Raw genomic sequence first — 16,717 nt, 5'->3', positions numbered from 1 at the left:
AGTTACACACACACACACACACACACACGCACATATATATATATATATATATATATATATATATATATATATATATATATATATATATATATATATATATATATATATATATTATATGCATTATATATTTTTTATTAACCTCTTTCAATGAACTCCAAAACATACATGGTCAAAATCCATATTATTATTATGTTGTTGTTTTTTTTAAACGCTCATACAAAACAAAATAAGTGGAGGGTGAGTAGTCTGAATTGGGTTCAGTGAACGTCACATCCACTTGTAGCGCATTATTTCCCAGCAGCAAGCTTCTCCTTTTCCGTTCACTCACTCACTCGATTGGCTTAGACCTTCCCCGAGGTGATTGGTGGAGTGACGAGCACACAGCACGTGACCTCAACGATGAGCTTCCTCCTACGGAAGTACCATAGGAGGACACGGATTAAATAGTATGGCTTGTCCACCAGAAGGCTGTATTATGGTGTACATAATATAAAACTTTGGCCCAGTTCTGCTTGTATTACAATGTATTGGTTAGTGTTCCTGAAGTTTCATTTTTCGTCCATTTTTATTTTTTACATCCATGTTTGTGATGAAATAGTATTGTGAATCGCTAGCTCGCATTGCATGCTGGGAAATAGCGTCACTCAAGGAAGTTTTCGCTTCGCTGACACGGTCCTGAAGGGAAGTGGGTTTTAGTGCACTGGAACGGGATGAATGTGTTCAATCAAGCACTACAAACCTGATTAATTGTCTTAATACTTCACTTCGAATGGCCATATTGTTTAGGATTAGAATTAGATGACAACTTCTTCACAATATTTGCAACTATTCAATTTGACCAGCAGGTGTCAGTAGAAGACGAAATTTCATGTTGACTATTTCCCAATGGAAATGCTCTCTTTACGTTGGATTTTTCTCATAATTATTTGAAGAGTAGGCCTGTATCTGCACACAATTTGGAATTCGTCCCAGTGCCCTGAGCTGTAAATTTGGACGGTGTAAAATGAAAATGGCCAGCTGCAGCAGAAAAGTGGACCTATATACATATATATATATATATATATATATATATATATATATATATATATATATATATATATATATATATCTGCAATTCATATTTTAACGGTTTATATAGACCCCTCAGGCTCCATTCAAAATGGGGGTTATTGTAGGAGAGTTGCAGTCAACTGAGATTTGGAGAGAGTTTGGATTACTAGATTTTGGATAGTGTTTATAGTTTGGAGTGTTTGAGACTAGATAGCGTTTAGTTTGGAGATACTTTTGAGAGCTTAGGGAGAGAGTGAGGAGAGGAGAGATGATTGGATGGAGCCCCCTGTCCTGTACATCAATGTCCATGTTACACAAGCATCTATGCCAGGGGTGCCCATTACGTCCATCGCGATCTACTGGTCAATTGCGAAGGGAGTTTGGGTCGATCGCATGGAGAGAGAGAGGGAGAGAGGGAGTGAGTGTGAGAGAGAGAGAGAGAGAGAGAGAGAGAGAGAAATCCGCATCAATTACAGCAGGTAGAATCGTTCAGGCAGGATTAGAAAACACGGTGGATCTGGTTGGTTTTGGTCATAATGTACGATGTGCTGGATTTTGTTCTTATATGTGCTGTGCTTTACATTCATTCATTCATTCATTTTCCATACCCGCTTAGTCCCGAACTCAGGGTCACGGGAGTCTGCTGGAGCCTCTCCCAGCTGTCTTAGGGCGAAGGCAGGGGACACCCTGGACAAGGGTGTCCAGGGTAAATGTGACGTATCGGCTTCGGCACTATTCAGATCAAATAAAGACCAGACAGGGACAGGAAAAAGAGTTTCGCTGTTGTTTTACACACAAAACTACCGGGGTTGTCGCGTGAGCTTGCAATCCTGGCGTAAACTGATGGAGACGCCTCGCTCGGAAAATGCGCTTCAAAGTGCGCACGCACTGCAGACGCGCCGAAGATGCTGGGAGATGCTGCTGGCAAAACGTCTGCATCACACACACACACACACACACACACACACACACACACACACACACACACACACACACACACACCAATTATCCCTAACCTATGCGCTGGAAAACACAAAACTATACAGCAAAACATCTTAACGTAAACACATTTTTATTGATAAAATCAAACATAGGCAGATATAACCTAAACAATTTTAAACCATGAGTTTTCTGTGCAATGATGAGCATAAATGCACATGGGAACATGTTGACCCATTTAATCCTCTTTCTTTCTTTATCATTGGACTACAAATATATTTCTGAATGAACATGTTTTCCTGTTTTATAGGAAGTGGATCTTTTTGACTTGCTCATTTTAAAAGTAGCTTGCATGTTGAAAAAGTGTGAGCACCCCTGATCTATGCCCTTTTCCAAGTCCCACAATCACTTTCACTGTCATCTGCCTGATTACACCCATGCCATTTTCAGAAAAAAATTGCACAAACAGAATACATTCAAAAAATGTATCATACACATAGTTATCAAGTCAAGTTATTTATTTATTGTCATTGTTGAACAAAGTTAACAACAAAATTTGTTTGGAGCATCCCCATAACCACTGGCATCAGTACCGATAAAATAATCATAAATAAGTGAGAAAAAAAAAACCAAAAAATAAAAAATAATTTATGTACAGAAATTGTTTGGTCATTCATTTTTTGCAATTCATAGTCATTCCCAACAGACATAACAGACACAAAAATTCAATGCATCACACGTGGTTCAGACACAGCTTGCCTGTGATTGTACATTTGGCCAGTAGGTGGTTTTGTGTGCACATGAAACTTCGAGAAATGAACCGTTTCTCGAACCAGTTGGCTCAAGTGGTTCAATGCCTCATGAGGCTTCACCTCACCATCACTACAGTCACTGCATCCTGAATCAGTCACACTCAAAGTCGCACACCACCTCTGCATTGTTCTGGACTGTGGAATGGGCAATATTAATTTAATCTAGTTACATTCTGTTTTATTACTTTATGTCTATTTTAATGCTCTTTATTGGTGCTGAATGGAAGTGTGGTTGTTGTTTTATGAGCTAATGGATAGACAAGTGGCCTATAACATAAGACGCTTAAATGAAGTGAATAGGATATGTCCACAATGTCAAGAAAGGAAGCAGGGTGTCTTTAAAATCGATAACATTTGAATAAGTATTAAAAGTTGAGTTGATGTTATACTTGTATTGACATTATGAGTAATTTATACAACTTTTCCCAGGAACTTTTCCCAATGATGAGGTTGAGGGCCCATCATCTGCAATTCAGCATTCTGCAGGTAGTCAACACCAAAACAAGCGTATTCAGCTGTCATAATCCTGTTTGTAAATAATACACATAAACTGTGTACTTGTAATATAAGTCAAACTTTGGTAACTTGAATATAATTCTCACAAAGGGATTTTTCATGTGTATGCACTTTGTACCTGTTATGAATTAAAAAAAACAAAAAACATTCATAACTAAACTCAGTTGTTGGTTTCCATCTCTATAAGTTAACAAAGATACATAGATACCTATGAAACACTTGTTTATCTTGCTGAAACTAATACTAGGTTACTAGTACTAGATACACCAGTATACTCTCCCGGAGCACAGATCAACCCACTCAAACAAACAAAAAGCATTTTACTCAGTCAGATAAGATTACTAAATGCTGGATGATACACTGTTTTGTGCATTATTTGGGTAAATAAAATAGTTCTATTATTCATACCTCCGCCTACCATTTATTATTACCTAAGGCATAGGGCATTTAAAAAAACAAAACAAATGTCATTCCGGTGTGCCACCCTTCCACAGTCTGTGCCCCGAGCTTGCCCCCCCAAGAAAAAAATTCTAGGACTGCCCCTGTTTCCAACACTGTGGATGCTCGGTTGTTTATTGCAGCAGACAGATAAACAATTAAACGGCTAAAGCCATCTATTCCACCGTGAATGACAAATCTCCAGCTTTTGGTAAAAAAGGGAGAGAAGATGGAAAGAGAAATCTAAGATATATAAGGCATCAGATAGCTAATTGAAAAAGGTTCATGCACAGCTTATTTGACACAAAAAAGGTATGGTACAAAGATGAAAAGATTTGGAGTGGGTAGAAAATCTCAATGTTTCATTTGTTCAAGTATTTAAAAACAGTTTTGAAAAATACCGTATTAATTTGTGGTTTCCATCTATGTGCCACATTGCATTTGGTGCAGGAACAGAATACTGCCTCCGTCTTAGTGTGCAATTGGCCAAGGCTCGCACTTCAGTCCCAATTGGGTCCACTCTTCTTAAGGAATCACGTACTCTTTGAACTACAACAACAGCAAAAAAAAAAGAAAGACAAACTACATAAAATATTAAAGGCACAAATCCGTGTTAACACAGATAATGCTGACAAAAGGTATGATTTCATTTATTAAATACCCCCCCTTTCTTTTTTTAAATATGCCGCCATTCTTTTTTTAATCATCCATGTAAGCACTTTTAGCTACATTTTGTACGGAAAGCGTTATACAAATAAAGCTAATTATATTTGTTTGTTTCGGTTAAACTGATGCACAATACAGATTACTGAATACATTCATGTGGGGATCAACTTCATATCAAACTTACTTTGCACTCGTAATCCCCTGGTATGAAGGAATGCTCTCATCATTCTGTACCCTGTGTTTAGGTGACTGAGTTGGATTTCTGCAATGACGGCATCCAGCTCTTCATCACAAAGCGCTGAATACATGTCCGACATTCTAAACAAACAAAGAATAATTCCTGAAATTTTACTTGGCAAGAGCCAAAACATATATAATAATAATAATAATAATAATAATAATAATAATAATAATAATAATAATAAACTTTTATTTGTACAGCGCTAAATCACAACCAAAGGCGTCTCAAAGCGCTTTATACAATCGTATAATATATGATATATTATATATTATATTATATATTATATACTGATATATGATTAAAAGCGTCCATTTTCACTGCAACCATTTTGACGTGTATTTGTTGTATCATTAGTGTTATTAGGTACAAGTGTTGCTGCGTTCATTGCAAGGTTAACGTCATTTGCGTCAATAGATATGGAAAACAACTACACTTAAGTTTAAAAGAAATGTGCACGTTTTGTAAATGGCAATTTCTTAATATTATTATTATTATTATTATTATTATTATTAGTGTTCTGTTAAGGTGAAACAACAAAGAAGCCTTTAAGTCTAAATTGTTTAATAAATAGGTTAAGAGCAGTTGGTGTAAGTATGAAAGTCATTTCATTTATTTGTTGCATTAAGAGAAGCATTTATAGAGCGTCGTTGCCACCTACTGGCATCTTTCGGTAGTATTTCTGTTGTAATTTTGAAGCGAACTTTATACCGGAAGTAAGACACGGGAAACACACTGCCAGCGTTTTCTGATGAGCACCCGTTCCTGTAAACCAGTGTTTGTGTGCCGCAAGATATTGTCAGGTGTGCCGTGGGAAATTATCCCATTTGTGTGCATGTGCAGTCTAGCGCCTGGCAGAGTAATCATGTAGTACTCTTCCATACCAGTAGGTGGCAGCAGCAGGTAGCTAATTGCCTTGCGCTTGGAGACAAGCGAATTAGTGACGCATGGATGCAGCGACAGGTGTGTGGATTGTGGATAGCGGGACGACGGTTGAAAGTGATGGATAAGTTTTTGAAGAGGAAAAATGCTGATTCTGAACTGGACCCTGGACAAAATCCGGACCCAGATGAAGGCCCTAGTATGAGTGGAGGCAAAGACGGTGACGTCGAGCAAAGTTTCTGGCGTGAGGCAATACAATGAAAGCTATCTTTCATTTGGATTTACTTTTACCGGAGATGCAACGGCACCGACTCCGTTATAATAATAATAATAAACTTTTATTTGTACAGCGCTAAATCACAGCCAAAGGCGTCTCAAAGCGCTTTATACAATCAGAGAGAACCAACTGGGCCCCCGGAGCAAGCAAGATGCGACAGTGGCTGGGAAAAACTCCCCTGTGGGAAGAAACCTAGGGCAGAACCAGACTCCAGAGGGCCATCATCTGCCTATGAGTAGTTGGGGTGAAGTAGAAAGATAGAGGAGAGACAGAGAAAGAGAGAAAGGAGCAGAGTGAGCCAGGGTGGCAGACAGGACAGAGTGAAAAACAGATACACCAACCAGGCAAAACGGATATAAACACAAAGAATAGGAAATAATTCAAGGCTGCTGTCCATGTGGAGTGTAAGTGTCCATGCTTTGGAAGGCAAGAGCCTAGCTCGATGGACAATCTGCCGATAGGACTAGTCCAGGTCTTAAGCGTGGTGGTGGGATGAAGCGATGACAGCAAGACCCCCAGGACAGCACAATCCAGCTCCTGGCGCAGTGGTCATCACCTGCCGGGGACACAGAGACTGCGGCAGTATCATGCATATCGAGCATACTGTACAAAGCATAATGAGAGCTTGGACAGAGTGGATAGAGTAAAAGATTGGATAGAGTAAAAGATTGATTGGGTGAGGAGAGTGATAAAGGTTCCGCCTGCACAGAGCAACGATCCCTGTAACGGGAGCGAAAGATCTCCCTCCACGGCGTAAGCCTACAGCAGCTTAACTGACAGTGGATGGAGTCTAACTATAAGCTTTAAGAAAAAGGAAAGTCTTAAGTCTACTCCTAAATAAACTAACTGTGTCTGCCCCCCTCACCGAGGCTGGAAGATGGTTCCAAAATAGAGGTGCCAGGAAACTGAAACACCTACCTCCTGATCTAACTCTAGAAATTTTTGGGATAACTAAAAGACCTGAATCCTCAGAGTGAAGGGCTCTTGGAGGAGGATAAAGTTCAATGAGTTCCCTAATATAAGAAGGAGCCTGAGAATGAAGAGCTTTGTAAATTAAAACTAGAATCTTAAATTCAATTCTAAATTTGACAGGCAGCCAATGCAAGGAAGCTAAAATTGGAGTAATATACTGCCTCCTTCTAGTTCCAGTTAACAATCGTGCCGTGGAGTTTTGGATTAACTGTAATGTCCTAAGGGATGAATTTGGGCATCCTGCTAGTACCGAGTTACAGTAATCTAGCCTAGACGTAACAAAAGCATGGATTATTTTTTCCGCATCTTTGAAGGACAAAAAACTTCGAATTTTGGCAATGTTTCTTAAGTGGAAGAAAGCTGACCTCCCTACATTCTGTATATGAGAATTAAAGGTCAGGTCCTGATCAAAAGTGACTCCTAGGTTTCGCACGGTAGAACTGGGTGTAGTACCAAATAGACCACTTTGTCCATCAAAAACTCTGTCCCTACTCTCTCGCGATCCAAATATAATGACCTCAGTTTTGTCGGAATTAAGCAACAGGAAATTCTGTGTCATACAAGTTCTGACATCACGAAGACAAGATTCCAATTTGGCCAACTGATGAGCCTCGTTTGCCTTAAAAGAAAAGTACAACTGTGTGTCTGCGTAAGAATGGAAACTGATGCTATGCTTTCTGATGATGTCACCAAGAGGTGACATGTAGATGTTGAAGAGGAGTGGCCCAAGTACAGATCCTTGCGGGACACCATGACTAACCCTCCTACGTTCTGACGAATGATTATGAACATGAACAAACTGAAAACGGTCAGACAAGTAAGATCCAAACCAGTCCAAGGCGCGATCCTTGATGCCGATAGTATCTTCTAATCTCCTAAGAAGAATGCTGTGGTCAACTGTATCAAATGCTGCACTGAGATCTAGGAGGACCAGAACAGAGAGAAGACCTTTGTCAGATGCACACAAGAGGTCATTACTTACCTTAAGCAATGCAGTTTCAGTGCTGTGACCAACTCTGAAGCCAGACTGAAAAGCCTCAAGTAGATTGTTGTCGTTCAAGAAGTCCACAAGCTGCCTAGCAACAACTTTTTCTAAGATCTTGGAGAGAAACGGAAGGTTCGAGATTGGCCTATATTTTGAAAGCACACTCGAGTCCAAATTGGGTTTTTTGATCAGAGGATTGATTAAAGCCACCTTGAAAGCATGAGGGACAAAACCTGTTGATAGAGAATGATTAATAATTCTAAGAAGGACACAATGAAGCAATGGGGAAACCTCCTTGAGAAGCCTGGTTGGAATTGGGTCCAGAAGACTGGTGGTCGACTTAGCAGAGGAGACAAGAGAATCAAGTTCCGAGAGTCCAACTTGCTGAAAACTCCCGAAATACACACTGGGGTTGCCATGTTGAGAAAGATCTGCCATGTGACCTGTGGAAGACAAAGAAGACAAAGAAGACGAGGAATTCCCAATCTCAGTTCTGATACCTTCTACTTTTTGCTGGAAGAAGTTCAGGAAATCGTTGCTTGACAGGCCAGTAGGGACGCATGGCTCAACACACTGATGGCTCCTCGTCAGCTTAGCAACTGTACTAAATAAAAACTTTGGGTTGTTCTTGTTAGAGTCAATAAGAGCAGAAAAGTAGGAAGTTCTACTGATACGCAGGGCCTTTTTATAGGACCTAAAGCAATCCTGCCAAGTCTTGAAGGATGAAGCTGTTTTTGAAGAACGCCAAGTTCTCTCAAGCCTTCGCAAATTTTGTTTTAATTTGCGAGTAGAGGAAGTAAACCAAGGGGCTGATCGATCCTGCCTTTTCATACTTACCTTATAAGGGGCAAGATCATCCAATGTTGATTTCAGAATACAAGAAAAGCGATCTGTCAAGGAGTCTAGATCAAGATCAGTCAAGTGGGTGGGGGGAGAGGCCGGAAGCATGTCAAGAGGTACAAGGGCATCAAGCAGATCAGGAAGCCTCTCCTTAAATTCAGCAACAACAGAGTCCGAAATGTTTCTACTCATTATAGACCTTGCTTGGGGAATGTGATCCGCTACAATAAAGCCGAAAGTGATCAGAAAGTGGTCAGACAAAACGTCGTTTCGGGGAAAGATTGTCAGCTGCTCTACACCAAGTCCAAAAGTGAGCACAAGATCCAAAGTATGACTATGCTTATGAGTGGGTACATTCACAACTTGAAGGAAGCCTAAGGAGTCAAGGATAGATTTGAAATGAGAACTCAGACTGTCACTCTCAATGTCGACATGAATATTAAAATCTCCAATCACTATGATCTTGTCTTTAGTCAATGCTAAAGTAGACAAAAACTCTGAAAATTCATCTAAGAAAGAAGAATATGGACCGGGGGGACGGTAGACAACAATGAATTCAACGGAATCTGCCTGCCTATCAGGTGACAACGAAATAGACATCGCTAAACTCTCAAATGAACTATAAATAGATTGAGCCTTGAGATTGACTAACAAATTGGAATTATAAATAGCTGCAACGCCACCTCCTCGACCACTATCACGAGCCTTATGAGTATTAATATGACTAGGAGGAGTGGCTTCATTAAGACTAAAATATTCATCTTGACGTAGCCATGTCTCTGTGAGGCCGAAAATATCAACACTATGTTCACTAATCAAATCATTAACTAAAACTGCCTTGGAATGTAGAGACCTAATGTTAAGAAGGCCACATTTCACCATTTTGTTTGTGGGAGACCCTGGAGCCCCCTTATTTCTACAATCTATTCGAACTAGGTTACTATGATCTATTGGAGATTTGCACAGTATAAGAGGTTTGGAGGTGCGAGGGACCGACACAACTTCTATTGGAAAAGACTGGCAGGGCTTCAGGGACTTACTAACGGCTGGGGACGGCAGTGAGAGAAGCCCAGAGTAGCGTATAGGACTACAACTCTGTTGCCTGGTCTCCACCCTGGAGCGTCAGTGAGTGGAAGCTAAAATTTTAACTATATTGCTGGATAAGAGAGCTGCACCTTCCCGGGTGGGATGAATGCCATCCCTCCTAACAAGACCAGGCTTGCCCCAGAAAGGCTTCCAGTTATCTACAAAGCCCACCGAATTATTGGGACACCACCCTGACAGCCAACGGTGAAAAGATGACATGCGGCTAAACATCTCATCATTCCTAACATTTGGCAAGGGGCCAGAGAAAACTACTTCGTCCGACATGGTCTGAGCAAATGCGCACACCGAAGCTATGTTTAACTTAGTGACCTCGGACGATTTCAGGCGTGCATCATTGAAACCACAGTGAATTACAATCCGCCTAAATCTCCGTTTATTCTTAGCCATTAACTTTAAATGCCCTTCAATATCGCCCGCCCTGGCCCCGGGGATGCACTTCACTGTGGCCGATGGCTGTCCTAGGTTAACATGCCTCACTATAGACGAACCGATCACCAGAGGGTCAATCTCAGTCGGCGTGCTGCTGAGTGGAGCAAACTTATTCGAGACATGGACGGAGGGGGCCTGGTGCTGAGAATGGTGGTGGTGCCCGGCAGGCTTGTTAAGGCTACGCTTCCTCCTGACAGTCACCCAACCGACCTTTCCCGGCTGCTCGGGAGCCGCGAAGGGAGGGGAACTAGTGGGACCTAGAGACTCCGACGCTACGCTAGCGAATGAACGCTCCGCTCCAGCTAAGCTAACCCTACTAGCTACAGGACTACTATGCTCGAAGGAGCGAAGTCGTTCCTCAAGCTGGCTAAGTCTCGCCTCAAGCGCTAACATAGTACTACATTTAACACACATCCCTGACTCGGTAATTGAGGACGAGCTAAAGCTAAGCATCTGGCAGTGTGAGCAAGAAAAGACGGGAGGAGAGAGAGGAGGGACAGAGGAGAGGTGAGAGGGAGAAGCCATGGCTTCGACTGTGCTTATGCAAACAGATAGAGATAGGTGTATTGAGAAGATACTAAATAATTTGGAGAACGATCACCTTTTAAGAGAAAACAGTCCAGTGGTTCGCTCAGTCAGAGCTCAAGCTCAGGAGCGGCGTGGCTGGCTGGCCGGCTGTGCTGTCGCCTCCTGTGTGACGCGTTCACCTGCTGCTGCAATTCCTCCTACGACAACCACTGCTTCTGCTCTCATCATCCACGGCTGGAACATCTCAGCATGAAGGTTCCACACATCAACAACACACTGCTCTGCTCTCACTTCAGACTTCTATAACATCTTCATTTTGGAGGTGAAAAATACTTTTCAAGAGACTTTATTTCTGCTTCATGATCTTAAATGAGGAAATCATGTGGAAAAGATAAAGTGATTCACAACACCTGTGATGGGAACTCAAATCATTATTGAATCATAAGTGAGACAAAAGAAGTTTCCCTCAAAATAATTCATGGTTTTGATGCTTGCCAGATGTTTGTGTGGAGATTTCAGAAGGACGTCAATGAATCAGAAGGAAACCAGATCATTTATTTTATCTGATTATGTTATATCATCCTAACTTTGTTACTAGCTCAAACATTATATTTCAATGATTCAATATTCTGACAATAAAAGCCATCACAACCTCTGACCTGTGTGACCTTGACCTCAACTGACGTTTCATTTCTGCTGCTTTAACACTTTGGTTATATATCTCCTGAAGTCCTACCATGGGGATTCTCCATATCTGAATAACTTGTGTACTCAAACCTTCTGTAGGCCATACCCACTTCTCCACTAGGTCTCAACATAAACCACATGAATCAATGAAAATAAATCTCACTTTTACAAACAAATCCAATTCAGTTCAAATATAATTTAAATAAAATAAATGATACATTATAATTAATCACCAACAGATAAATCAATGCTGGATATGAGGTGGTTTGCCCTCTCTGGGTCGGTGGGGAGGCCCTGCCTCAGGCGGAGGAGTTCCAGCATCTCGGGGTCTTGTTTGGGACGCCTCCCTGGGGAGGTGTTCCAGGCATGTCCCACCAGGAGGAGACCCTGCTGGAGGGACCAGGTCTCTGGGCTGGACTGGGAAGCCTTGGGGTCCCACTGGAGGAGCTGGAGGAGGTGACTGGGTCCAGGGAAGTCTGGGGGTCTCTGCTGAGGCTGCTGCCCCCGAGACCTGACTCCAGATACGGCAGTAGAAGATGGATGGATGGATGGATGGATGGATGGATGGATGCCAGGTGATAGAACATTTCATAAAAGCAGACTCTGCATTATAACTTCTATTACACTCTAAATAACTCACTCCAATATAACTGCACTCGTCCTTCTCTCACATTACATTGGATCACAATGACCAAACAACACAACAAAGACAATGATCCAACTGTACTGCCACTTCCAGACTCAGTGTAGGTCTGTAGGCCTCTTGGACCTTCATGTGAACCACTGCGTGTTGACTTGAGGTGAAACATGGCTGACTGCTGTCCTCCTACCTGGACAATGCAATCTCACTTTCAATCTCACAGCCACTAAAAAACTTGATTGTGATTGAGAGGTCCTCAGCAGCCAATCACTGTTGGGAGTCCAGCCTTCAAACACTCCTCCTGAATCCACAGTCACATCTGTGAGCATCTGGAACTTTGGCCCTGATCCTCCACACCACACAACTTGGGATGACAGCGCCACCTACCTGGATCCTTTCAGCAGCCAGTCCATGCTCTGACCCGTTTCCACTGTGGCCTGTTGGCTCATCTGGACCGGAGTCTGGATCATCAGTGTCCAGGTTCATGGAATCTGTCAGAGTGCCGCCGTCCTGTCATGTAATGATAGAGAATCACTCTATTTATACTAATGTGCAGAACCACTAGAGTGTCATTTCTTCACTGCTGTCAGCAACAAGCATTTGGTGTCACACTGGTGTACAACACTTATGGGCTAATTAATAAGAAATGACATATTTCTGAATCACCCGCAATGCCCAGATTGTTGCTGCTTATCTGCTGATATGAGCCGTCAACTGTTGCAATATAGAACCACGGGCAGGAAATTACAATTAGGGTAGAGTGTATTATAATTTAAAAGTTTACTAACGGTAGTTCTTTAAAGAATTTAGCAGGGATGGGACAGGCTAACGTGACGACGTCACTTGTAAAACGGTAGGAGCTCAACCTGCTGTACGGTGAAAACTCCGTGTTACGTCCTGTCGAGGGGGACCGAGACGCAACGTGTGGGACACCTTCCCCCACTCCCAAGCCTCATTAATTTTTCACTGCAGTTGGCGGTTTTCAACAAAAACATTTATGAATCAGTAAATGAAATAAACAAAACAACTTAACCGGTGGGCAGCAAAGGCTTCAGGGTGGGCCCAGGCCAAAATAATAAACCAAACTCCAACTAGCTCGCCTTAAGAACTAACTAAAGAAAGAAAGAGAAGCCAAATACAGAAAGGCTAACCTCCCTACATACTTAATAAACAGGAGAAAAGAGGGGACAAAGAAAATGGCAGCCCACCCCTTTTTTTTATTAACCTCTTTCAATGAACTCCAAAACATACATGGTCAAAATCCATATTATTATTATGTTGTTGTTGTTTTTTAATGCTCATACAAAACAAAAAAAGTGGAGGGAGAGTCGTCTGAATTGGGTTCAGTGAGGGTCATATCCACTTGTAGCGCATTATTTCCGGCAGCAAGCTTCTCCTGTTACGAGTTTTCCGTTCACTAACTCACTCAACCGTGACGAGCACCCAGCACGTGACCTCCACGATGAGCTTCCACCCACGGAAGTACCATCGGAGGACACGGATTAAATAGTATGGCTTGTCCACCAGAAGGCTGGATTATGGTGTACATAATATAAAACTTCGGCCCAGTTCTGCTTGTATTGCATTGTATTGGTTGGTGTTCCTGAAGTTTCATTTTTCGTCCCTTTTTATTTTTTACATCCATGTTTGTGATGAAATAGTACTGTGAATCGCTAGCTCGCATTGCATGCTGGGAAACAGCGTCACTCAAGGAAGTTTTCGCTTCGCTGACACGGTCCTGGAGGGAAGTGGGTTTTAGTGCACTGGAACGGGATGAATGTGTTTAATCAAGCAGTACAAACCTGATTAATTGTCTTAATACTTCACTTCGAATGGCCATATTGTTTAGGATTAGAATTAGATGACAACTTCTTCACAATATTTGCAACTATTCAATTTGACCAGCAGGTGTCAGTAGAAGACGAAATTTCATGTTGACTATTTCCTAATGGAAGTGCTCTCTTGACGTTGGATTTTTCTCATAATTATTTGAAGTGTAAGCCTGTATCTGCACACAATTTGCAATTCGTCCCAGCGCCCTGAGCTGTAAATTTGGACGGTGTAAAATGAAAATGGCCATCTGCAGCAGAAAAGTGGACCCATATATATATATATATATATATATATATGTGTGTGTGTATACATACATATATATATATATATATATATATATATATATGTATATATATATATATATATATATATATATATATGTATATATATATATATATACATATATATATATATATATATATATATATATATATATATATATATATATATATATATATATATATATACATATATACATATATATATATATATATATATATATATATATATATATATATATATATATATACATATATAAGATAAGGGCTCTCTCGTTTACTTTTGCGGTTTTTCTCATGAAAGTTGCCTGTTTCTCCGTGTGTTCACGCAGGCGAACAAAATACTCCACATTTTTCTTTTGAACTGAGGGCTGTTTCGTTTGGAGATGGCGTTTAAGCTTACTTGGGACCATAGCACTGTTGGAGAGCTTTTCACCACATACCAAGCACAACGGAGTCGGTGCCGTTGCATCTCCGGTAAAAGTAAATCCAAATGAAAGATAGCTTTCATTGTATTGCCTCACGCCAGAAACTTTGCTCGACGTCACCGTCTTTGCCTCCACTCATACTAGGGCCTTCATCTGGGTCCGGATTTTGTCCAGGGTCCAGTTCAGAGTCAGCATTTTTCCTCTTCAAAAACTTATCCATCACTTTCAACCGTCGTCCCGCTATCCACAATCCACACACCTGTCGCTGCATCCATGCGTCACTAATTCGCTTGTCTCCAAGCGCAAGGCAATTAGCTACCTGCTGCTGCCACCTACTGGTATGGAAGAGTACTACATGATTACTCTGCCAGGCGCTAGACTGCACAGGCACACAAATGGGATAATTTCCCACGGCACACCTGACAATATCTTGCGGCACACAAACACTGGTTTACAGGAACGGGTGCGCATCAGAAAACGCTGGCAGTGTGTTTCCCGTGTCTTACTTCCGGTATAAAGTTCGCTTCAAAATTACAACAGAAATATTACCGAAAGATGCCAGTAGGTGGCAACGACGCTCTATAAATGCTTCTCTTAACGCAACAAATAAATGAAATGACTTTCATACTTACACCAACTGCTCTTAACCTATTTATTAAACAATTTAGACTTAAAGGCTTCTTTGTTGTTTCACCTTAACAGAACACTAATAATAATAATAATAATAATAATAATAATAATAATAATAAAAATATTAAGAAATTGCCATTTACAAAACGTGCACATTTCTTTTAAACTTAAGTGTAGTTGTTTTCCATATCTATTGACGCAAATGACGTTAACCTTGCAATGAACGCAGCAACACTTGTACCTAATAACACTAATGATACAACAAATACACGTCAAAATGGTTGCAGTGAAAATGGACGCTTTTAATCATATATGTTTTGGCTCTTGCCAAGTAAAATTTCAGGTATTATTCTTTGTTTGTTTAGAATGTCGGACATGTATTCAGCGCTTTGTGATGAAGAGCTGGATGCCGTCATTGCAGAAATCCAACTCAGTCACCTAAACACAGGGTACAGAATGATGTGAGCATTCCTTCATACCAGGGGATTACGAGTGCAAAGTAAGTTTGATATGAAGTTGATCCCCACATGAATGTATTCAGTAATCTGTATTGTGCATCAGTTTAACCGAAACAAACAAATATAATTAGCTTTATTTGTATAACGCTTTCCGTACAAAATGTAGCTAAAAGTGCTTACATGGATGATTAAAAAAAGAATGGCGGCATATTTAAAAAAAGAAAGGGGGGGTATTTAATAAATGAAATCATACCTTTTGTCAGCATTATCTGTGTTAACACGGATTTGTGCCTTTAATATTTTATGTAGTTTGTCTTTCTTTTTTTTTTGCTGTTGTTGTAGTTCAAAGAGTACGTGATTCCTTAAGAAGAGTGGACCCAATTGGGACTGAAGTGCGAGCCTTGGCCAATTGCACACTAAGACGGAGGCAGTATTCTGTTCCTGCACCAAATGCAATGTGGCACATAGATGGAAACCACAAATTAATACGGTATTTTTCAAAACTGTTTTTAAATACTTGAACAAATGAAACATTGAGATTTTCTACCCACTCCAAATCTTTTCATCTTTGTACCATACCTTTTTTGTGTCAAATAAGCTGTGCATGAACCTTTTTCAATTAGCTATCTGATGCCTTATATATCTTAGATTTCTCTTTCCATCTTCTCTCCCTTTTTTACCAAAAGCTGGAGATTTGTCATTCACGGTGGAATAGATGGCTTTAGCCGTTTAATTGTTTATCTGTCTGCTGCAATAAACAACCGAGCATCCACAGTGTTGGAAACAGGGGCAGTCCTAGAATTTTTTTCTTGGGGGGGCAAGCTCGGGGCACAGACTGTGGAAGGGTGGCACACCGGAATGACATTTGTTTTGTTTTTTTAAATGCCCTATGCCTTAGGTAATAATAAATGGTAGGCGGAGGTATGAATAATAGAACTATTTTATTTACCCAAATAATGCACAAAACAGTGTATCATCCAGCATTTAGTAATCTTATCTGACTGAGTAAAATGCTTTTTGTTTGTTTGAGTGGGTTGATCTGTGCTCCGGGAGAGTATACTGGTGTATCTAGTACTAGTAACCT

At 40.8% G+C, this 16,717-nt stretch overlaps 2 protein-coding genes across 4 annotated transcripts in view; one reads left to right on the top strand and one right to left on the bottom strand.

The window, feature by feature from the left end:
• LOC142895012 (ribonuclease inhibitor-like) overlaps positions 1 to 7,998 on the top strand; it is a 64,364-nt gene extending 56,366 nt beyond the window's left edge. Inside the window, exon 3 of the mRNA XM_076035737.1 lies at positions 7,968 to 7,998. Coding sequence (XP_075891852.1) covers positions 7,968 to 7,998 — 31 coding nt within the window. The remainder of the gene's footprint in view (positions 1 to 7,967) is intronic.
• Positions 1 to 16,717, bottom strand: part of LOC142895063 (protein NLRC3-like) — a 204,502-nt gene that overhangs the window by 167,534 nt on the left and 20,251 nt on the right. The window lies entirely within an intron of this gene.

This window comes from Nelusetta ayraudi, unplaced genomic scaffold (assembly GCF_046127955.1).
Source record: "Nelusetta ayraudi isolate G7.1 ecotype Tasmania unplaced genomic scaffold, CSIRO-AGI_Nayr_v1 ptg000048l, whole genome shotgun sequence".
Classification (NCBI taxonomy): Eukaryota; Metazoa; Chordata; class Actinopteri; order Tetraodontiformes; family Monacanthidae; genus Nelusetta; species Nelusetta ayraudi.
This window is presented reverse-complemented; position numbering and strand designations above follow the sequence as displayed.